Source organism: Bos indicus, chromosome 13 (assembly GCF_029378745.1).
Source record: "Bos indicus isolate NIAB-ARS_2022 breed Sahiwal x Tharparkar chromosome 13, NIAB-ARS_B.indTharparkar_mat_pri_1.0, whole genome shotgun sequence".
NCBI classification, from domain to species: Eukaryota; Metazoa; Chordata; class Mammalia; order Artiodactyla; family Bovidae; genus Bos; species Bos indicus.
This window is the reverse complement of record NC_091772.1, coordinates 38,639,853-38,662,126: the sequence shown is the minus strand read 5'-3', so window position 1 is coordinate 38,662,126 and position 22,274 is coordinate 38,639,853. Positions and strand designations below refer to the sequence as shown.

General features: G+C 43.8%; 3 protein-coding genes across 9 annotated transcripts in view; all 3 read right to left on the bottom strand.

Moving 5' to 3' along the window:
• DTD1 (D-aminoacyl-tRNA deacylase 1) overlaps window positions 1–7,387 on the bottom strand; it is a 98,972-nt gene extending 91,585 nt beyond the window's left edge. For both annotated transcript variants that reach the window (XM_070801046.1, XM_070801045.1), the window contains exons 1-2: window positions 7,256–7,387; window positions 2,351–2,441 (exon numbers count right to left, since the gene is read on the bottom strand). In XM_070801046.1, coding sequence (XP_070657147.1) covers window positions 2,351–2,441; window positions 7,256–7,298 — 134 coding nt within the window. In that variant the 5' untranslated portion in view covers window positions 7,299–7,387. The remainder of the gene's footprint in view (window positions 1–2,350; window positions 2,442–7,255) is intronic.
• A 5,166-nt stretch (window positions 7,388–12,553) lies between these two features.
• Window positions 12,554–15,065, bottom strand: SMIM26 (small integral membrane protein 26). The gene is made up of 2 exons (XM_070801049.1): window positions 13,989–15,065; window positions 12,554–12,868 (listed from the first exon to the last, which is right to left on the bottom strand). The coding sequence occupies exons 1-2, from the start codon at window positions 14,104–14,106 to the stop codon at window positions 12,711–12,713; spliced, it is 276 nt and encodes a 91-aa protein (XP_070657150.1). The 5' UTR covers window positions 14,107–15,065; the 3' UTR covers window positions 12,554–12,710.
• Window positions 15,066–15,661: 596 nt separating this feature from the next.
• Window positions 15,662–22,274, bottom strand: part of SEC23B (SEC23 homolog B, COPII coat complex component) — a 30,717-nt gene continuing 24,104 nt past the window's right edge. For all 6 annotated transcript variants that reach the window (XM_019973247.2, XM_019973242.2, XM_019973245.2 and 3 more), the window contains 3 exons: window positions 20,879–21,034; window positions 20,438–20,503; window positions 15,662–16,132 (listed from right to left, as the gene is read on the bottom strand). In XM_019973247.2, coding sequence (XP_019828806.2) covers window positions 16,043–16,132; window positions 20,438–20,503; window positions 20,879–21,034 — 312 coding nt within the window. In that variant the 3' untranslated portion in view covers window positions 15,662–16,042. The remainder of the gene's footprint in view (window positions 16,133–20,437; window positions 20,504–20,878; window positions 21,035–22,274) is intronic.

Below are 22,274 nucleotides of genomic sequence, written 5' to 3'. Positions count from 1 at the left end.
AGACGGGGAACACTGTGCTGGCTCCATCGCCTACATGACGGATGACCTCGGGCAAGTTCCTTTCCTCCCTGCGCCTCATCAGTAAAAAGTGAGAGTGCTGGTCACTAAGTTGTGTCAGACTCTTCTGGACCCCATTGACTATAGCCCGCCAGGCTCCTCTGTCCATGGGATTTCCCAGACAAGAATACTGAATGGGTTGCCATTTCCTTCTCCAGGGGTTCTTCCCCACCCAAGAATCGAACCTGGGCCTCCCGCATTGTGGGCAAACTCTTTACCGTCTGAGCCCTTCAGTAATGGGATAATGCTGCTGCTGTTGCTGCTGCTGCTGCTGCTAAGTTGCTTCAGTTGTGTCTGACTCTGTGCAACCCCATAGATGGCAGCCCACCAGGCTCCCCCATCCCTGGAATTCTCCAGGCAAGAACACTGGAGTGGGTTGCCATTTCCTTCTCCAGTGCATTTAAGTGAAAAGTGAAAGTGAAGTCGCTCAGTCGTGTCCAACCTTCAGCGACCCCATGGACTGCGGAGCCTTCCAGGCTCCGCAGTCCATGGGATTTTCCAGGCAAGAGTACTGGAGTGGGGTGCCACTGCCTTCTCCGAATGGGATAATAACAGTCCTTTCTTTTATCAGCCCCTCTAATTCACAGAGCTTCCAGTGGGAACTTGAGCTGAGATGACGAACCCTTCTTCACTATCTGCTCCTTCAAGCTGGGGCTATATCAAAACATGAGCTCAGTTCTATTTTCTAGAGAATTCAATCTTTACACAGGGGTAAATGATGACCCTTTTTAACAATTCGGCAAACACCCTGGAGAAAACTCATGGTCAGTGCAGAAATGCAGGAAGATCTGGGGAGAGACATTTTGACAACCATGTCACAGGCTCCTTATAGCCAGAGGGGCTTTCCCTGTATGTGGGGATGACAAAGGACATCCACCTCAGCAAGGAAGAGGACTGGCTAACATTTATAAGGTCAGACTTGAGACAAATAACAACTATTTCCATGCAAGCTGCAATTCCACCCCCTGAACCCACCTGTGTGGATGATGCCAAAGACACGTTCAGAGCCTCTACAAATACTCGCTCGCCACCAGTTTTGTAGGCGCCTTCTGCAGGGGACATGTCCATGGCCCCTTTTCCATGGCTGAGGTCCACCTTCTGTTGAGTCCTCTCTCTGAACCACCAAGTTACATACTAGCTCTCCATTTTGTCAGAGCCACAGAAAGATTCAGACCCAGGCCCCAGCTTTTAACCCCTACACCACCCCCAGCCTCCTGTGTATCTGAGGGACAGCTATGAAAACACCGACATTCGTGAAGTGGTACTGAATGGTCCTTGCCAGACAGTAACACCTTAGCAGGAATTCGGTTCCAAGTCTGGTTTTCAACCTAACACAAAAGGGACTACTGGGCGCTGCTGCACTTTTGCTCTGGGCACCAAAGGGCAGAGAGAAAACAGATCCAAGCTTTGGAAGAAAGTGTGCCAGGTAGTGCTGGGGAGAGGAAACGTGAGGACAGGCCAGTCAGGCAATAACAGTGACAAAGCTCCCACCTTAGAAGAGAGAGCACCGGCTTCCAGGTCAGGCAGCCCAGGTTCTAGTCTGGAGTCAGGCTTTGTGCTACATACATGTGTGCAACCGTCAGCAGGTAACGTAACCTCACTGACCTGCAGATCCTCATGTGTCCAGTGAACAACTGAGCATTTCTGACATGTGTAACAGGGCCCAGACAGTGCAGCTCAAACTGGAAACATAAACTATTCATGTGAAAAGAGGCTCAGTGTTTGCATTAGGAGAATGGCTCGAGGCTGCAAGAGCACACAGGGACAGAGGCTGAGCTGTGCTCCAGCCCGCCACTGACGTCACCCGCCAGGTGACGGCTCTTCCCTGCCCTCCTCGTCCGTGACACAGAGGTGGCCACAATGCACCGAAAGGCACACAGATGAAAGTGACAGAGGCTCACTTTACAGGAGCAAGACACTACGGAAGTTCCGTGTGTGTGTGTGTATATACATATATGTATCTTTTTTTTAAGTTTTGTTATATATTTATTTATTTGGCTGCACTGGGTCTTAGTAGCAGCACATAGGATCTTCAATCTTCTTTTTGGCATATGCAAGATCTTCAGTTGTAGCATGTGAGATCTAGTTCCCTGACCAGGGATTGAACCTGGGGCCTCTTGCATGGACAGCATGGAGTCTCAGCCACTGGACCACCAGGGCAGTGCCTATATATACATACATATATATGTCTGTGTGTATATATTATATAAAGAACTAGCCAGCTAGCTGGACAACCAGCACATATCCCACCAGAACAGCAGTGATGTGGAATGTAAGATAAGATGCCTCTTACATGTGCTCCAGTTCCTTCTGTGTATCTTCCAAGGAAATACCCAGCAACACGCAGATGCCCCGTCCAATGGCGCTTATCTGTTCTCCTCCAACTGGGAAGGCAACAAAAGGGAAAAGAGACTCAGAACCAGGCAGGTGCCATGAAGCACGTATGAGTATCCACAGGAAAGCTTAAACGCTGTACTTGTAACTTCTTTGGCAAAGGCCACAGGTACTGAAACATATAAGAGCTTACATTAACTCAGTATTATGATCATAGCTGCCCATTCTGATTTGACATCTGGAATGAATGAGTTGTGAACAACCGTGACACATGATTTTCAGGCCTCATGTTCATTTGTGTTACCATGAGTGAGACACCTGAAATTTTCTATGAGTCTGCCCATCTGTAACAACAGAGCTTTCCTCCCAGAGAATCCAGCTTAGCAATGTTAGTTCTGAGAAAGGAAATACTTGCTTTTCTTGAAAATCAGCAAACTGGGTAACACAATACAGAATGCAAAAACATTTATGTCATACAAAATAAATGATTTCTCTACTAACTGCAGAAAAGAGAAATATACATAAAAAATACATCTTAAAAGTTAAGCTTCAAGTCAGAAAAATTCTATTATTTCCCAGTTTATTACTAATGTTGCATTATAAGCCAATGACCTCCAAATCTTTTTGAATGATGCACCCCACCCATAAAAAAGAAAATTCTCTGAACACAGATTTCTATTTCAAATATTTGCGTGTATTTAGAGTCAACTGTTGGAGAAGGCAATGGCAACCCACTCCAGTACTCTTGCCTGGAAAACCCCATGGATGGAGGAGCCTGGTAGGCTGCAGTCCATGGGATCGCGAAGAATCAGACATGACTGAGTGACTTCACTTTCATTTTTCACTTTCATGCATTGGAGAAGGAAATGGCAACCCACTCCAGTGTTCTTGCCTGGAGAATCCCAGGGACAGGGGAGCTTGGTGGGCTGCCATCTATGGGGTCACACAGAGTCGGACACGACTGAAGCGACTTAGCAGCAGCAGCAGCAGAGTCAACTGTACACTCTGGGCTTCCATGGTGGCTCAGTGGTAAAGAATCCACCTGCCAATGCAGGAGATGCAGATTCCATCCCTGGGCTAGGAAGATCCCCAGGAGAAGGAAATGGCAACCCACTCCAGTGTTTTTGCCTGGGAAATCCCATGGACAGAGAAGCTGGGTAGACTACAGTCTATGGGGTCGCAAGAGTCAGATACGACTTAGGGACTAAACAGCAAGTACACAACACTACCATTTTATCAATGGTGGCACACTACTTAAGCAAGAAACATTATTACAGGGGTCAAACTAAAGCCATATTTCAAATGTTTATCTTCATAATTTTCAATTTTAGGGCCAACTTGTTACTGAAGCTCATTAGATTATTGATGTTTGGTTAGTTTATTCTGTACTGACCTAATGTTCCAATCCAGAGAAGGGTCAGCTCTGATATTTTTTTGCTGTCTGCTTCTGCTGGATGATAATATCCATAAATGTTCCTGACAAGGCATCGCATACTGTGCCATGTCCCACATCCTGCAAGCTCAGGAAAGAATGAGAAACCCTCCATTTCTGCAGGCATCTGACAAGGGACCATCTGACAGTCAGAAACCAGGAAAGTATATGCCTCGACTTATTCCTTAAATAACTCTTTTTACAGCTTAACGTTTCTTATTTTTATACTTTAAAAAACCAAACATTTTAATATTTTCTTCTATGCTTTTTTTTTTGTAATGGACTATGAGTGATGAACCACTGACTCAAAATATGAAACCAAAATCATCTATCCTGACATAGCCAGTAAACACTCAGGGTTGTTTGCCTGTTTGTATGGCTTTAGAAAACTTCGGCTCTATTTGTTCTTTAATTAAATCCATATTATTTTCTTACAATATCAGTATTTTAAAATTTTTCCCCAGAGTATATTTTAAAAACTGAAAAAATGATTATTGAACTATGTTCACCATTAAAGTAATGCCATATGCATTATAGAAATTTTTTAAAAAAACAGGAAAGAAAAAAAGAACACAGAACATCCAAAGACAAGCACTTTAGTATGTTACTGATTGATTTCCTTTTGAGATTTCTCCACTCACAGATTTTACTCCATATTTGTTCTCCACCGAATAATATTATATATAAATTTTTGTGTCTCATCTTTTAACAGCACATGGGCCTGTTTTCACATTATGAGCTTTTCCTAAACATCTTTTAGTTGCAGCCCATCCAGTGAAACAGCTGCATTCTATCTATGGATGGACTAACCATCCTATTTGGCCAGATAAATGGCTTGCTTTCAAGTTCTCACTTCAATAAATAACACCGTGGTGAAAATCTTTGGACACTAAAGACCTTTTTTTTTTAACAGACGTTTCTGTATAGCATAGTTTTAGGTTCATAGCAAAATTGAACAGAAGGTACAGAGGCTTCTCATATACCCTGCCCCCAGACAGTCCCCCCACCACCAACATCCCTCATCAGATGGTATATTTGTTCCAAACAATGAACCTCCATGGACACGTCATCATTCAAAGTCCACAGTTTACACCAAGGGTCACTCTTGGTGTTGTGGGGGTTTGAACAAATGTCTCATGACATATATCCACCATGACACTATCATATAGAGCAGTGTGACTGCCCTAAGAGACCTCAGGGCTCTGCTGGCTCATCCCTCTAAAGCTTTTTCCACAATTAGGATTAACTTCGTAGATAAATCCTCAGAAGTAGAATCACAATTTGAAGTGTTTCAAATCACTATGTGAAGAGTTTCAACATTTTCATAATGTGGTATTGTCCTAAAGAACAAATTATGCACCAAAGCCTTGAAATGACACTTTCCTTTTGGAGAAGTTATGCCCCTCCCTAGGGATGTTTTATTATAGACAAATGGATTTCTAAAGGGAAAAAACACAGGGCTAGGAAAGACCTGAGATATTTAGTCAATATAAATTTATTTTGTGTAAATATAAATTTATTTAGTTTATAAGTAAACTAAAATAGTTTATTTGATGCCATGTATGTTGGCACCATACAAGACCTCTTCTTTGAGAAGAATTCACCACCTAATTAATCCATTCAAACCCAACCAATCTCTTTCCAACATTCTATGAATCTATTCACATTTCAGCTCATAAAGCTGAGTGAGGAATCTAAAAAAGAGGTATGTATGTATATGTGTAACTGATTCACTTTGCTATGCACCTAAAACCAACCATTGTAAGTCAACTATACTCCAATAAAAATTAAAGAAAAAGCTGAGTGATAGACATGGGGGTTACTGTCTTGTTCCATCCATGTAACCATATGAATATGTCTGAAATGTTCCATCATTTTAAAGCTTTTAAAATTAGATGATCACAATAACCAAGCTAAGGCATCAATGTGCCGGACCATGTTCATAAAGGAGGCTACTACATAATGTGACTCCTAATATTCTCCTCTGTCACTCATAAAATCGGAAGTTGCATTTTAGAACCTTTGAAATAAAATGCCACTCACGAAAGGCCAAATGGCAGTGGAGCCAGTCATCCTAAAGCAATCAGAAAATGTCTCTGTTGTAATTCAAGGAGAAGGCCTGGCTAACCAAAGGCTCCTCCAGCACTGCGAGAGAATTCCATCTTATTAACTCCTAACCACAGTTAGCACTCTTGCATGTTTTTTCTTTTTTTTTCCTTAACATGCAGGATGGTTTCTACGTTGTTTTTAATCCAAAGCATGTAATTTAAATAGTAAACTAAAATCATTCAAACTATGCAGCTAATCTCACAGAATCATGTTTTTAATCAGATTGGCAGAATGGAGAGTTGTCGGTTAGGACCAAAACTCAACGTTCTGCAAAGTGTGCTCGCTGCTCATGACGATCACATTGAGCAGACTGCAAAATTCTTCTCAAAAAAAAAAAAAAGGCAATAAACCCCAGAGTTATACTATCCCCCGTTACTCCAGGACCATATCGCAAACCAGTTACCAAAACACCTCAGAAATCATGTTGCAGGACTGAAAAGTAGAATCTCAGATTTAAATACATGGTTTTACCGAGTTTGATGGTTTCTTTAGGGGAGTTTGCTGTTTCGTTCTTAGAGCTATACTTTCTTGGACACAAAAACACGCGTTTGGTATACACTGGCTTGAGGGCAGGGTTATCTACAAGGGAAACAATACTAGAATTCTGCCAATAAGAATAGGAAAAACTAGAAGACAATGTAGCCATTCCAAAAAAAAATAATAATGTTAACATCTTTATGATCTTGTCTGAGTTTTGAAACGATTCCCTTGTACCCACTAGTCATCTGGACCCCTGATGTCCACACGAGACCACAAGTGACCAGGAGAAAGACTGAGGGCCGCGAGGCTCGGTCCACGAGAGACTGGTGGAAAGAAACGCCTCCCGATGCTTCAGGGTCTCCCCGGGTTACGGGAGCGAACACGCTCAGAACCAGCCCCTGCGAACACCTGTCAGGAGCGCGCACCTCGCGGGGCGTCCAGCTCCAGGAAGACCGGGACACGGAGAAAACCCGGGGTGGGTGTGGGGGGACAGAAAGGCACAAACGCCGAGGGGAGCGGCTGGGGAGGAGCTGCGCGCTCCGGAGACGCCCCCCCACGCGCAGCCCAGCAACACCCCGCGGAAGGGCGGGCCGGGGGACGCCCGGGGGTGCGGCCATCCGCGCTCCGAACAAAAGCAAGCGCCGCTGAAGACGACGGTCACCGCGTCCCTCAGCGGAGACCCGGCGGCCCTTGGAGAGCGCCGCGGGCCGGGGGACGGAGGAGCGGTCGGGGTGCTCGGGGCCGCGGGGCTGGGATCGCCCGGGGGTGGCGCCCGGGAGAACCCTTGGCAGGGGCAACCGGGCGCGGGGTCAGGGCGGCTCCTCCCGGCCCCGCCCGACTGACCTGTGACGCTGGCCCGGGTGACGCGCTGCACCACGGCCTTCATGGCGGCGGCTGCGGCGAGCGGGGCGACGCCGGGCGGCTTCCGGCCTCGGGGACTCCGCGGGCGGCGCGGCGGCCGGCGCCCTCTGCCGGGGATACCCGGAAGCGCGCCGCAGCGCGGCCCCGCCGGCCTCGCCCACCGCAGGTTGGTCCCGCCCTCCGTAACTTGGCCCCGCCCTCCGTGTAGCCCCGCCCCGCGGTGGGCCCCGCCCACTCCCCGTTCCTGCCCACCCAGAGCTGAGCCCCGCCCAGACTCAACCCCTTTCCCGGCCCCACTCCTAGGCAGACTCACAGGTGCTAAGTTTCTGCTCACATCCCGCCAGTCATCCCTGCATCCCAGCTTTGTCCCGATTCCTAATCCTAACCGTGTTCCTCCTGCTGTTTTCCCACCCCTCTGACTCCAGATCCTCCCAAATTCCTTTTCCCTTGTCTTCCTCCCTCTGCAGCTCCTCAGAAACCAGACATAAGAGGATCTGCTGCCTAAAATAGCCATCTAACTGTTTAGGTCAATCCTAAAGGAAATCAACCCTGAACATTCATTAGGACGGATGCTGAAGCTCCAATACTTGGCCACCTGATGCGAAGAGCCAACTCCTTAGAAAAGACCCTGATGCTGGGAAACATTGAAGGCAGGAGGAAAAGGGAGCAACATAGGAGATGGTTGGATGGCATCACCGACTCAACGGACATGAGTTTGAATAAGCTCTGGGAGATGGTGAAGGACGGAAGCCTGGTGTGCTGCAGTCCGTGAGATCGCAGAGTCGGACACAACTGAGCAATTGAACAACAAACTGTTTAAGTACTCATTTGACCTACCTGTCATGTTTCCTGCAGAGATACATGATTCTGTAATTCTAATTCCTTCTCTAATCCTAATATTTGGCCTCTCTTACAGGATTATTAGAAGGTTTGAATAAAATACACTGTGTAAAAGTGCTTGGAAAGCTGCAAAGGACTGTACAAATATTACCCTAACAATCATTGTCACAGATTAAAAAAAAAAAAGAACTCCTCTGAGTGTGTCTTCTTCAGTCTGATAGTGCTGGTGGGTACAGAGGAATGGGGTTCCTGATATTCCTGAACCAAACTTGGTCTTCCCTGCCCTACTTTTGTGCTGAGCACCTCAGAAATGGCAGCTGGTTTATGGTCTTTTTGTATCTTAGTTTTCATAATTGTGGGCTTCCCAGGTGGCTCAGTGGAAAGAATTCAGCTGCCAATGCAGGAGACTCGGGTTCCGCCCCTGGGTCGGGGAAAATCCCCTGGAGAAGGAAATGGCAACCCAACTCCAGTATGCTGCTGCTACTGCTAAGTCACTTCAATCTTGTACCCCAGAGACAGCAGCCCACCAGGCTCGGCCGTCCCTGGGATTCTCCAGGCAAGAACACTGGAGTGGGTTGCCATTTCCTTCTCCAATACATGAAAGTGAAAAGTGAAAGTGAAGTCACTCAGTCATGTCCGACTCCTCGCAACCCTATGGACTGCAGCCTACCAGGCTCCTCCATCCATGGGGTTTTCCAGGCAAGAGTACTGGAGTGGGGTGCCATTGCCTTCTCCAAACTCCGGTGTACTTGCCTGGGAAATTCTATGGACAGAGAAGCCTGTCAGGCTACAGTCCATGGGATCCCAAGAGTCAGACACAACTTGGCTACTGAGCACATATCCACGTTCATTTCTGCCCCACTGTGACTGTGCATGGGTGCTGTTATTTGTGGTCCCTTATGGTTTCTTTGTATCCTGTTGCTGGAGCTGACCTCTGTCCAGGTGCAAGCACTCAGGTTGAAGGTCCCAGGTTTCAGCCTGTGTCACCCTGACCCTTCTCTCCTGAAACAGGTCACAAACTCTCATGTGAGAGATGCCCCTCTATACTGGGAGGAAAGGAGCAGTCTTATTTCCAAAGACAAAAGCTCACCAAGAAGAATCTGAACCAATAAGCTTTGCAGTTTCCCCCAGTTTACTTGCCTACCTCATATTCCTTAACCTGTCATGTTCCTCCATGATTCTTCAGTTCAGTTCAGTTCAGTCACTCAGTCGTGTCTGACTCTTTGCGACCCCATGAATCGTAGCATGCCAGGCCTCCCTGTCCATCACCAACTCCCAGAGTTCACTCAGACTCACGTCCATCGAGTCAGTGATGCCTTCCAGCCATCTCATCCTCTGTCGTCCCCTTCTCCTCCTGCCCCCAATCCCTCCCAGCATCAGAGTCTTTCCCAATGAGTCAACTCTTCACATGAGGTGGCCAAAGTACTGGAGTTTCAGCTTTACTATCATTCCTTCCAAAGAACACCCAGGGCTGATCTCCTTCAGAACGGACTGGTTGGATCTTCTTGCAGTCCAAGGGACTCTCAAGAGCCTTCTCCAACACCACAGTTCAAAAGCATCAATTCTTCGACGCTCAGCTTTCTTCACAGTCCAACTCTCACATCCATACATGACCACTGGAAAAACCATAGCCTTGACTAGACTGACCTTTGTTGGCAAAGTAATGTCTCTGCTTTTGAATATGCTATCTAGGTTGATCATAACTTTTCTTCCAAGGAGTAAGCATCTTTTAATTTCATGGCTGCAGTCACCATCTGTAGTGATTTTGGAGCCCAAAAAAATAAAGTCTGACACTGTTTCCACTGTTTCCCCATCTATTTCCCATGAAGTGATGGGACCGGATGCCATGATCTTCGTTTTCTGAATGTTGAGCTTTAAGCCAACTTTTTCACTCTCCACTTTGACTTTCATCAAGAGGCTTTTGAGTTCCTCTTCACTTTCTGCCATAAGGGTGGTGTCATCTGCATATCTGAGGTTATTGATATTTCTCCCGGCAATCTTGATTCTAGCTTGTGCTTCTTCCAGCCCAGCGTTTCTCATGATGTACTCTGCTGCTGCTGCTAAGTCACTTCAGTCGTGTCCAACTCTGTGCGACCCCATAGACGGCAGCCCACCAGGCTCCGCCGTCCCTGGGATTCTCTAGGCAAGAACACTGGAGTGGGTTGCCATTTCCTTCTCCAATGCATGAAACTGAAAAGTGAAAGTGAAGTCGCTCAGTCGTGTCCGACTCTTAGTGACCCCATGGACTGCAGCCCACCAGGCTCCTCCATCCATGGGGTTTTCCAGGCAAGAGTACTGGAGTGGGGTGCCATCGCCTTCTCCGGATGTACTCTGTATATAAGTTAAATAAGCAGGGTGACAGTATACAGCCTTGACGCACTTCTTTTCCTATTTGGAACTAGTCTGTTGTTCCATGTCCAGTTCTAACTGTTACTTCCTGACCTGCATACAGATTTCCCAAGAGGCAGGTCAGGTGGTCTGGTATTCCCATCTCTTTCAGAATTTTCCAGTTTATTGTGATCCACACAGTCAAAGGCTTTGGCATAGTCAATAAAGCAGAAATAGATGTTTTTCTGGAACTCTCTTGCTTTTTCGATGATCCAGCGGATGTTGGCAATTTGATCTCTGGTTCCTCTGTCTTTTCAAAAACCAGCTTAAACATCTGGAAGTTCACAGTTCATGTATTGCTGAAGCCTGGCTTGGAGAATAGAATTTTGAGCATTACTTTACTAGCGTGTGAGATGAGTGCAATTGCAAACATAATGACAAAAACATACATACACACACAAAACACAGGCCTGCTTCTTTAGGTCTTCATCTCCTTATCAAGACTCTCATGTCATGTAAGTGAAGTGAAAGTCGCTCAGTCATCTCTTTGCAACCCCCTGGACTGTAACATGCCAGCCTCCTCTGTCCATGGAATTCTCCAGGCAAGAGTCCTGGAGTGGGTAGCTGAAAACTTTATATAAATCTGTATGCTTTTCTCCTGTTGATTTGTCTATCACTTTACTTTTTCAGACCTGAGGAGAATAAGGAAAACTTTTTCCTCCCCTAGAAGAGAAAGTTTCAAGTTGAAAACAAGAAAGAGTCATTTGGCCAGAAAAGACTACAAAATATTATGCTGGAATGTTAAATACTACACACTCAGATCAGATCAGATCAGTTGCTCAGTCGTGTCTGACTCTTTGCGACCCCATGAATCACAGCAAGCCAGGCCTCCCTGTCCATCACCAACTCCCGGAGTTCACTCAGACTCATGTCCATCGAGTCAGTGATGCCATCCAGCCATCTCATCCTCTGTTGTCCCCTTCTCCTTCTGCCCCCAATCCCTCCCAGCATCAGTCTTTTCCAATGAGTCAACTCTTCACATGAGGTGGCCAAAGTACTACACACTAAGTTGCCAAAAATAGTATCACCGGTAGTAAAACAAACATCATACACTTCTGATACTTCACTGAGGAAAGACATGCTATCACTTTAGTGGTATTGTCTGCCAAAAACATATAATCTGAATCCAATCATGAAGCAAGATCAAACCTAAATTAAGGAGCATTCTACAGAATGCAGATTGAAGGCAGAAGGGGACGACAGAGGATGAGATAGCTGGAGGGCATTACTGACTCAGTGGACAAGAGTTTGAGCAAGCTCCTGGAGATGGTGAAGGACAGGGAAGCGTGGCATGCTATCCTCCATAGGGTCACAGAGTCCAACACGACTGAGTGACTGAACAACAACTACAGAGTAACTAGAATAATCCTTCAAAAATGTCAAGGAAAAGAAAATCTGAGATATTTTTCCAAGTTATACGGAGCTTTTCTTTTCCATTTTTGGCACCGCACAGCAGACAGGATCTTAGTTGCCCAACCAACGACAGAACCTGGACCCCCAGCAGTGAAAGTTCCAAGTCCTAACCATTGGACTGCCAGGGAATTCCATGTTCATACGCGTATTTCATATACATCTCCTTCTGATTTAGGTGCATTTACGTGGGTTTGTCACTTGCAATCAACGGAGACCAGTGGAGAAAACCCTGCAGCACCAGAGGGCAAGGACCCGGATCCTCACTTTGTACCCCCATCTCTAGAATACTAGTAGCCACTGTTGGGATTTAATCCACATCAGCTGAAAGGATGAGGGTATCTGTGCTGCTCCTAAAGAACCGATGGAGTCTACTGAATCCAGGAGTTACGACCCAGTTCATAATACACTTACCAAGCACCCACATAGTACACAAAGGGCTGCTCCAAGTCCCAAACTAAACGTGGAGGTTTCCCAAACCTAATCTTAAAGGGACCACAGAAGCTCTGTTTGACAGCAACATGAAAGAAGTATAAAGTTACATCAACTAATTTCAGAACACCAAGTTTACAAAGTTCAATATGATATTTCACTTCAATCTTTCACTCCTGTGATACAGAAGGACACCCGCTGAATATGCAATTTACTTTTTTTCAAGGGGATATTTATTGCCTATTTTTTATTTTATTTTAAAGCAAACTTAAATGTATTCACTTTTCACAAATGGAAAGTGGAAATCAAGGTATCTCTCAAATGTATATGCTGAACCAAAGTTCTGTTTTCAGAGTTCAGCAGTCAATCATGATTTTGGTCCAGGGCCACTAGTCCATGATTTCAAATAATTGATGATCCTGGCAGTAACTGGAACAAAATCTTCTCTATATGTGACAATCGTTTCCACATAAAAGCCTTGTGGGGGCTCAGATAGTTCGTTTCTTGAGGCATCCTTTTGTTCTACTTTATCACCTTAAAAAAGAAAAAAAAAAAGGAACATCTGCATCATTAACTTTTTTATCTTTTTTTTTTTATAGTTGATCACAAACTTCTAACTATACAGCAGTCATTAGAATTATTAGTAGAGTCTTGAAAATTAAATAAACTAAGGTAAGAATTACCCCACCCCATCAGATTCCTGACACCATTGTCAAAAGAATTTTTTAAAATAATTTTTTTTAAAAAATGACCACTATAGGGGACTTCCCTGATAGTCCAGACACTAAGACTCGGAGTTCCCAATGCAAGGGGTCCCATTTCAATCCCTAATCAGGGAACTAGATCCCACATGCCACAACCAAGACACCCGCAATCAATAAATAAATGTTTTTTTTTTTTTTTTCAAATGACCACTACAGAGATAAATGTTTTAAAACGCTCAATTGTGGATATGTGTATTTTCAGGCCCCTGGTAATTTTCAACACCAAACGAAATCATCAGCACAGTTTTTACATAAAAAGCTTTACTGAAATATATTTTTCATATACACATTTAACTCACTTATACAATTCAGTAGTTTTTAGTCTTTCCAGATCTGTGCAATCAGCACCAAATAAAGTTTAGAATACCAGACACACACACACACACAAAATCCCTGATTTTTTTAGCAGTCGCTCCCCACCAAGCCCCAGGCAACGCCTACTCTGGAGGAAACTAGATTTATACCCCATTTCTGAAAGCTGGAGGATTTCCTCTTTGGTAGGTAATCTATTGGGAAAATTTCAATACTCCAGCAGGTGCAAGTCCTGAAACCCTTTGCTCGCTGAATGGGAGGAAGGCTGACGCTATAGGAGCATCGCCTCTTTAAACCACCTTCTAGTGTCTTTTGACATTTGACCGGGAACCTCACAAATTCTTCAGATTCTGAGGACAGTGATGGCCTCATTCAATAACTCAGCAAGGTCGAGGGAAAAGGCTCTAAAAGTCCTTTCCTGCCTGGTTCCATGATAACGATAAGCAGTCGCCCCAGTGCTCCGTAGAATAAACCTGGGGAAGCGGCCCCGCGAAGCCACTTCCGCTAACCGCCCGGACACGGCCCACGAAAGGCCGCGCGTCTGCGGAGGTCCTGCCAGAGAGCCGTACCTGGCGGCTTGCTCTTTTTCTGACTCAAAAAAATCAAGGAGCCCAGCAGGGTCCAGGCGCCCAGTCCGTAAACGACTGACATCCGCCGGTACCAACGAAGGGCTTGCGCCGGCCGCATGACACCGCCGCGTAGACCACACTCCTCCGAGTCTCGGGTGAAGGCGGGCCTTCCGGTCTGCGCGTCACCGCCGCCGCCTCCAATGAAGAGCCGCCTTGGGCAGCCGCTTCCGGCGTTGGCCCCCGATGCATCCTGGGGCGTGTAGTACGGACCTCCCACCCGGAAAGAACTCAGGTGTGGGGCTGGGCCCGAGGGCTTCCGTCTTTTGCCTGGAACCCACGACCTTGCCTTCCATGTGACGGGGCCCTATGACAGCTTCTCTTAAGCACACCTCTCAGTTCAGTTCAGTTCAGTCGCTCAGTCGTATCCGACTCCCTGCGACCCCATGGACAGCAGCATGCCAGGCTTCCCTGTCCATCACCAACTTCCAGACCTTGCTCAGACTCGTCCATCCATTCGGTGATGCTATCCAACCATCTCATCCTCTGTCGTCCCTTTCTCTTCCTGCCTTCAACCTTTCCCAGCATCAGGGTCTTTTCCAATGAGTCAGTTCTTTGCATCAAGTGGCCAAAGTATTGGAGCTTGCATAATTGTAACGACATGCCTTACAAAGGCTTCAGGTGGCACTTGTTTTGGGGTCCCCCCCCTTTTTTTTGGACCCCTTAGCTTGTGGGATCTTAGTTTCCTGACCAGGGATGAAGCCAAGACCCCTGCACTGGAAGCAGAGCCTTAATTACTGGACTGCCAAGGAAAGCCCCTGGCACTTATTTTTATTGGAATATAGTTGATTTACAATGCTGTAGTTTCAGGTATAGAGCAAACTGAATCAGTTTACATATACATAGATCCCCTCTTTTTTAGATTCTTTCCCATATAGGTCATTACAGAGTATTGAGTAGTTTCCTGCACTATAGGTCCTTATTACTCCTGGAAACTAACAGAGGAGTCCAACAAAAGAAATTCCTGGATGACAGCTGTCGTAGCAATTGTGTGTTAGTTGCTCAGTCATCTCCAACTCTTTGCGACCTCAAGTAGCCCTCCAGGCTCTTCTGTCCATGGGATTCTCCAGGCAAGAATACCAGAGTGGGTTGCAATGCCCTCCTCCAGGGGGATCTTCTGCACCCAGGGATCAAACCCAGGTTTCCTGCATCCCAAGCAGATTCTTTACCATCTTAGCCATCGGGGGCCTATGTGAAAGGGGACATAACCTCAAAACAAGAATGAACTCCACTGGGTAGAATAGCTAGAATTTTTATAATTGAGGTAACGTTGGTTTATAACATGTTTCACATGTACATTATAATTCAAGTTCTGTATGCACTGCAGTCACTTCACTACCACAATCCCTAGTTTCCCTCCATCACAGTACAACAGACCCCCTCCCCTCTTAATCCATTTCACCCTTCCCCATCCCTCCTCCACTGGTAACCACCAATGTGTTCTCTGTATCTCAGGTGAGGGAGGGACAGTGCCACTCCAGACCACTCAGCCTCAACAGCTGCACATTATTTCTTACGTTTCCTTATCTGTTAATATTTGGACAGTAAATGAAGATTAAGTTCAGGAATTACTTGTTGGAGAATTTACATAAAACATACTCAAGACTTACAGAGACTTCAGAAATCAAATATGTATTAGCACTATTTTAACCAATGCTTTCTCCATCCAGATTTATTTCCTTTCTGATCATTGATTTTCATGTAAGCAAGTTGCCAAAATACATTAGCTCTGATTTTATACAGACTCTAAAAGTTAGGATACAAAAAGCATATAAACATCTACCAATACCAAAATGTTTATGACCTTAAAATTTCAGAGAGTAAGAAAAGGGCACAGATAAGGAATATAAATAAATTAAAATCTAAATAGTTACTAACACTTCCTTTGATTATTTATTAAAATCCATTGGCAAAGTAAAAGGAATGTTAAGCCTTTATAAACATTTGTGAACACAAAATGACAGTGTTTTCTTCCATTTCCTGCCTATATCCTTAACTCAACAAGCACTGGAGACAGCCAGCTTCTTCAGATGGTCCATGAACACCTGCAGGCTAACGTCATCAGTGAGGATGGGCGCTCCCGTTTCCTGAAATAAAACAAGAAGGGTTTACTGGCAGGTATCTTAAAAGCTGGTTAAAATTCATGAATTAGGGACTTTCCCCTCAGGAAACTAGAAGTGCTGTCCCTCTGCCAAGAATACTCCTGTCACCCATGCCCATCTCCTACCGAGCTAACTAATTTTTTCAAGTGAAGCATAGTTTCCTCACAAAACCCTCCCTGATCCACTAAGATCTGGCCATCCCTGCCACTACACAGTTCTGAGAACATGCTCTCTTACTTCATCCTCTGTGTAATTCTCAGGACTCCTCCAGAGCTGGCTCCCACATGACAGAATTCAAAAGAGCAACAAACTCACCATTAAGAGTAAGAAATGTTAACATCCTCTCTCAAGAACTTATAGAACTATACAGATAATCAGCAGAAGTATATAAGAATTCAACATCACCATCAACTAACAGGACCTAGCTGACATTTACAGAACAATCTATAAATCTATCCAACAGCAGAATACCCAATCAAGTGACCATGGAACATATAGGCCAAACAGACCATATCCTAGACCATAAAACAAACCATCAAATTTTTTAAAAACTGAAATAATGCAAGGTATATTGTTTAACCACAATGGAATCAAAATAAAATCAATAACTAAAGACAAAAAGAAAATCTCTGGAAACTAAACACTTATAATCCAAAAGACAAAAAAGAACTCTCAAAGGAAATTTTAGAAAATGTATCAAACTGAATGAAAACAAGAATACAACAATCAAAACTTGTGGGACACAGCAAAAGTCATGCTGCAAAGGGATTCAGAAGCACTAAATGCATACAATGAAGAAGTGAAAAGTCTCAAATCAATAATCTAAACTCCTATCCTCAAGAACCTAGAAGATGAAAGATATAAACCCACAGCAAGCAGAAGAAAATAAAGATTAGAGCAGAAATCAATGACCCAGCAAACAGATAAAAGGACAAGAAAAGGAAATAACGGGTTTCAAATTGGAATGGAAGAAATAAACTGCTTCTACTTGAAGAAGTCTGTAAAAAATCCCAAGGAATCTACCAAAAAACTGTCAAAGGTAGTAAGTGACTCAGGAAGGTCACAGGACACAAGTCTACAAAAATGACTTTATGTTATGCTTGCTGACTTATGATTCTTTGATTTTATGATAGCATAAAAGCAATACTCATTCAGTAGAAATCATACACCGTATTTTACATCTTGAGTTTTGGTCTCTTTCCAGGCTAGTGATACACAGCCCGTTTCCTGTGACGCTGGGCAGGTCCCAGTCAGCCACACTAATCACATGGGTGAACAACCAAGACGCAACCATTCTGACCCAGACAACCACTCTGCTTTTCACTTTCAGTTCAGTATTTAATAAGTTACATGAGATACTCAATACGTTCTGTGTTATTATAAAATATGTTTTGTGTTAGACGGTTTTGCCTCACTATAGGCTGATGTAAGTGCTCTGAGCATATTTAAGGCAGGCCAGGCTAAGCTATGATGTTTAGCAGGTTAGGTGTATTAAATGCATTTTCAACTTACGATACATTTATTCAGATGTAATCCCAGTGTAAGTTAAAGACCTGTACTAGCAATGAACAACTGGACACCGAAATTAAAAATACAGTATCACTCAGAGTCACTCAAGAAAAAAAGAAAAACTGATGAAAGAAATAAAAACAGACTTAATAAATGGAGAGACGTACTGAGTTCACAGATAGGAAAGCTCAATAAAGGTACCAACTCTCCCAAAATTGACAGAGAGGTTCAGTGCAATTTTTACCAAACTTCCAGCAAGATTTTTAAAAGATAGATACAAGATTATTGTACAACTCATATGGAAATGCAAAGAAATCAGAATAGTTAAGCAAGTTTTGAAAAAAAAGTGACAGAAACCAGTCTACCTGATTTCAAAACTTACTATGCAGCTACAATAACCAAGACTGTATAGTGTTAGTAGAGAGACAGAAACATAGGTCAACAGGACAGAACAGAAGCCCCAAAGTGGACTCACACAAATATGCCCAAATAATCTCTGACAAATATGCAAAAGCAATCAATGGAAAAAAGGTAGCCTTTTCAAGTAATGGTACTGGAGCAATCGGATACCCATAAACAAAAAATAAACCTAAGCCTCACATCTCATACAAAAATTAACTCAAAATGGATCACAGACTGAAATGCAAATTTAAAGTAAAAAAAGTCACAGGAGATATTTGGAATCTAGGGTAAGACAAAGATTTCTTGACATCAAAAACACAATCCATTAAAAAAAAAGTGCACTTCATAGAAATAACTTTTACTTTACAAAGACCCTGTGAAGACAATGTATACACAAACCAGAAGTGAGAGAAAACATACGCAAACCATGAATCTGACAGAAGATTAGCATCAAGAATATATAACTCTCAAAACTCAATCATTTCTAAAAAACAAATCCAATTAAAACATAGGCAAGACACAGCCTTCACCGAAGAAAACACATAGATGAGAGAGCACCAAAAAAGATGTTCAACATCACTAGCTATTAGGAAAATGTAAATCAAAACCACGATGTTATACCACTCACATCTGTCAGGACACAAAATAAGAATAATGACAACATCATACGCAGACAAGGACAGAGAAATGAGGCTTCATACACTGCAGCTGGGGATATAAAAGGAGACAGTCACTCTGGAAAAAGAGTATGGCAGTTTCTTTAAAAACTGTGAACTATCAGCCAACTCAACTAATGAACTCCTAGGCATTTATCACAGAGAAATGAAGACTTATGTTCAAGAAACTTGTACAAGAATGTTTACAGCAGCTTTATTCCTAATGGCCAGAAACTGTGAACACCACAGCTGTCCTTCATGGGTGAATGATAAACTGCAGTATGTCTACACCATGGAACACTACTCAACCAATAAAGGAGCAAATTATCCACACATCCAACAATCTGGATCTCTAGATAAGCACGCTGAGGGGAGAAAGGCCAGTCCCCCAAGATTATGTGCCGTGTGGTTTCATATATGTTCACTGATTCGCAAAAGTTTCTGCTATACAGCAAAGTGATTCAGCTACATATACATGTGTAAATATATTCTTTTTCACACTCTTTTCCATCACAGTTTATTACAGGATGTTGAATATAGTTCCCTGTGGAACCTTTTTCATGAGAAAATTACAGAAATGGAAACCAGGACATGAGCTGCCAGGTGTTAGGGAAAGGGTGGAGGCAGGAGGGATGTGAGTGGCACTATAAAAGGCAACACAAGAGACCCCTGGGGAGATGGAAATGCATATCTTGACCTCATCAATGTCCATATCCTGGTTATGATATTGTTATAGCTCTTCAAGATGTTACCACTGGGGGAACTGGGTTAAGGAATAGGGGATCTTTCTGTGTTATTTCTTACAACTGCATATAAATTTTTAAAAATTACCACCCCCAAGAATGCTCTATGAAAAATAAGACTCATTTAAAGGAGACATAAATGCTGGGAATAATCAGATAAAGAAGCCAGAGCTGAGAAGTGAAGAGGAGGGAGGAGGAGTGGTGAGCAGGAGCAGAGGGGAGACAGAGCAGGAAGCGGAGGGCTTGGGGAGATGCTGCGTGTCTCTGAGGGGAGCACACGGAGGTCACAGGTCAGCATCCGGTCCTTTGGCATGAACCCATCAAACTCCACTGTGCACTGCAGAAGGGGATCCACATGTCTCCCTGCCCCTAGCCTACACAGTAGACTCTAGTCGCCCCCTTATCCACAGTGGACAGGTTCCAAGACTCCAGTGCCTGACACCACACACGGGTAGAATGGAACCCTGCATATACTAAGGTTTTCCTATACAGGTGTTAACAGGCAGGTGGTGTAGACAGCGTGGATGCACCAGACAAAGAGAACACGGGTGAGAGGGAACAGGAAGGTGTGAGGCTTCATCAGGCTACTCAGAATGGTGTGTAATCAAAAGTCATGAATTATTATTTCTGACTACTTTCTCAGGTAACTGAAACCTTATAAACTGAAAATGCTGGTAACAGAAAATTTCTATATTATTCAAAGTTTTCTTCCCAGCAAAACACCCAAATTATCTCTGGGCCAAAAAGGATTCAATTTGTAGCATTTATTTATTTTCTCACTTCGGGTTTTTTTTTTTTGGTCACACCATGTGGCTTGCAGAATCTTAGTTCTAGGGCAGGGCTCGAACCCTGGGCCCTGGCAGTGAAAGTGCTGAGTCCTAACCACTGTACTGCCAGGGAATCCTCCAATTTGTAGAATTTAAAAGCAACATTTTAAAAAAGTAGCCTGGCCTCTCCTCAATTTCCTGACAGTTACTCACCTGTCCCCAAGCATACAGGTTATTGTGTGTCTGAGACGGATTCACTTTGGACAAAAGAAATCGAGCCTTAAAAAAAAAAAAGTAGATTTAAAGATTAAAAATGGCATTAATATTAGTTTAACAGGAAAAAAACGTCTTTACTTTTTTTTTTTTTGGTTAAATTAGAAGTTTTTTTACCACACGGGAACCCATTTGTTCAGTTTATGCCCAAAGGCTCTCCATTCACTGGGCTCCTGAAACACGAGGTATATTTTACTCTGGTAATCCTCTCCTTTCCACACCAGCATATTCTAACCACTCATTTAGAAAGAAGTTGTATTTGGAAGCCACCTGCCTGTTGATTTCGGTCACCATGTGAAATACTGACCAGGCTGTGTGGATTTAGAGCCTTCAGAGGCATCGTGCACGAGGCCAGCAGAGCAGCGGGCCGAGCTGGCTCACCTGGCTGCCACCGTGCTCTGTGTGGATGTACCGTGGCATCGGGAACCGCGCCTGCAGGATCTCCTGTGCATCGTCCAGGGGCGCCTGCAGGAGATGCTTGAAGTTTTCATACTCGGGCATGTCCTGGTAGCCTGCCTTCCGCCACTGGGCTATGGTCTGCAGCAAACAGACAAATCACAACTTGTTGTGGAGATGCTGTAATGACAGTCTTAGGATGGCCCTGACATTCTAACACTCCACTCAGGACCTGTTTCTAGTGACAAGGTCTTAAGTCAGGAAAGACGAGTTGCAGAGGGGAGCCAAGTGGATCTGACCAGGATACCACCATCTGAAAAAAGTCTCAGGTTATAAAACGCCTGTTAACATTAGAAAACAATTTCTTCCTTGCAGGACATTTGAAATCACTTCTAATGTACAGACACCAGAGAGTCAAGTCAGTTGTTAAAAAGAAATGAACTGAAGGTAAAGAATGTATCAATATATAATAGAAAAAAAGAAAACATCCTTGAACATAGAGGATTTTCTTTTGAGGAATCCCTCCTTTCCTTAGGGCACAAACCTCTCAGAGAAAGGAATGAACACCACCTACAGCCATCCTTGGGAACCACAGACCTGGCATAAGGTTCACTGGGCCATGTTATCTCAGGTAAACACTCTAGCCCCAAACTTAGCGGTGTTTACTAGTAACTCTAATGCAATTCCGAAAGGACAGTGTGAATATAAAGAGTTCACTGAGAAAAAGTAAACTGATTTTGCCTGACAACTCAGAAAGCAATAAATCATAGTGATTTAAAAGGACCACCTAAAAAAAAGTATGGAGGTTTCTCAGAAAACTAAAGACAGAACTATCATATATGACCACTTCTGGGCATATATCTGAAAAGAACAAAAACACTAATTAAAAAAGATACGTGCACCCCAATGTTCATAGCACACTTCTCACAACTGCCCAGATATGGAAGCAACCTAAGTGTCCATCAACAGATGAATGGATAAAGAAAACATGGGATATATACACAACTCTACCCTAAAAAAAGAACAAAATTTTGTCATTTGCAACAACATGGATAGACTTGAAAGGCATTATGCTAGTGAAATAAGTCAGACAGAGAAAGATAAATACTGGATCAGCTCACTTATATGTGGAATCTGAAAAATACAACAAATTAGTGAATATAATGAAAGAGAAACAGTCACAAAGATCTAGGGAACAAGCTAGCGGTTACTGGTGGGAGGAGGAAGGGGCAGGATAGAGCTCAAGGATGTACTTAACAACGTGAGAAAAGTAACCTTTAAAAATTGCAAAAAAATAAATAAATAAAAATTGCATAAAAAAATTTTAAAAATGTAAAAGGACCACTTCAGATTTACTTACAGCAAGTAATATTGAAATTAC

Excerpts from the sequence above, each read along its gene's own strand:
- SMIM26 (XM_070801049.1), bottom strand. The coding sequence starts at position 14,106 with ATGCGGCCGGCGCAAGCCCTTCGTTGGTACCGGCGGATGTCAGTCGTT. Across the intron at positions 12,869-13,988 it reads GAAAAAGAGCAAGCCGCCAG|TAGAACAAAAGGATGCCTCA; the intron begins GTACGGCTCTCT and ends AAGGTGATAAAG.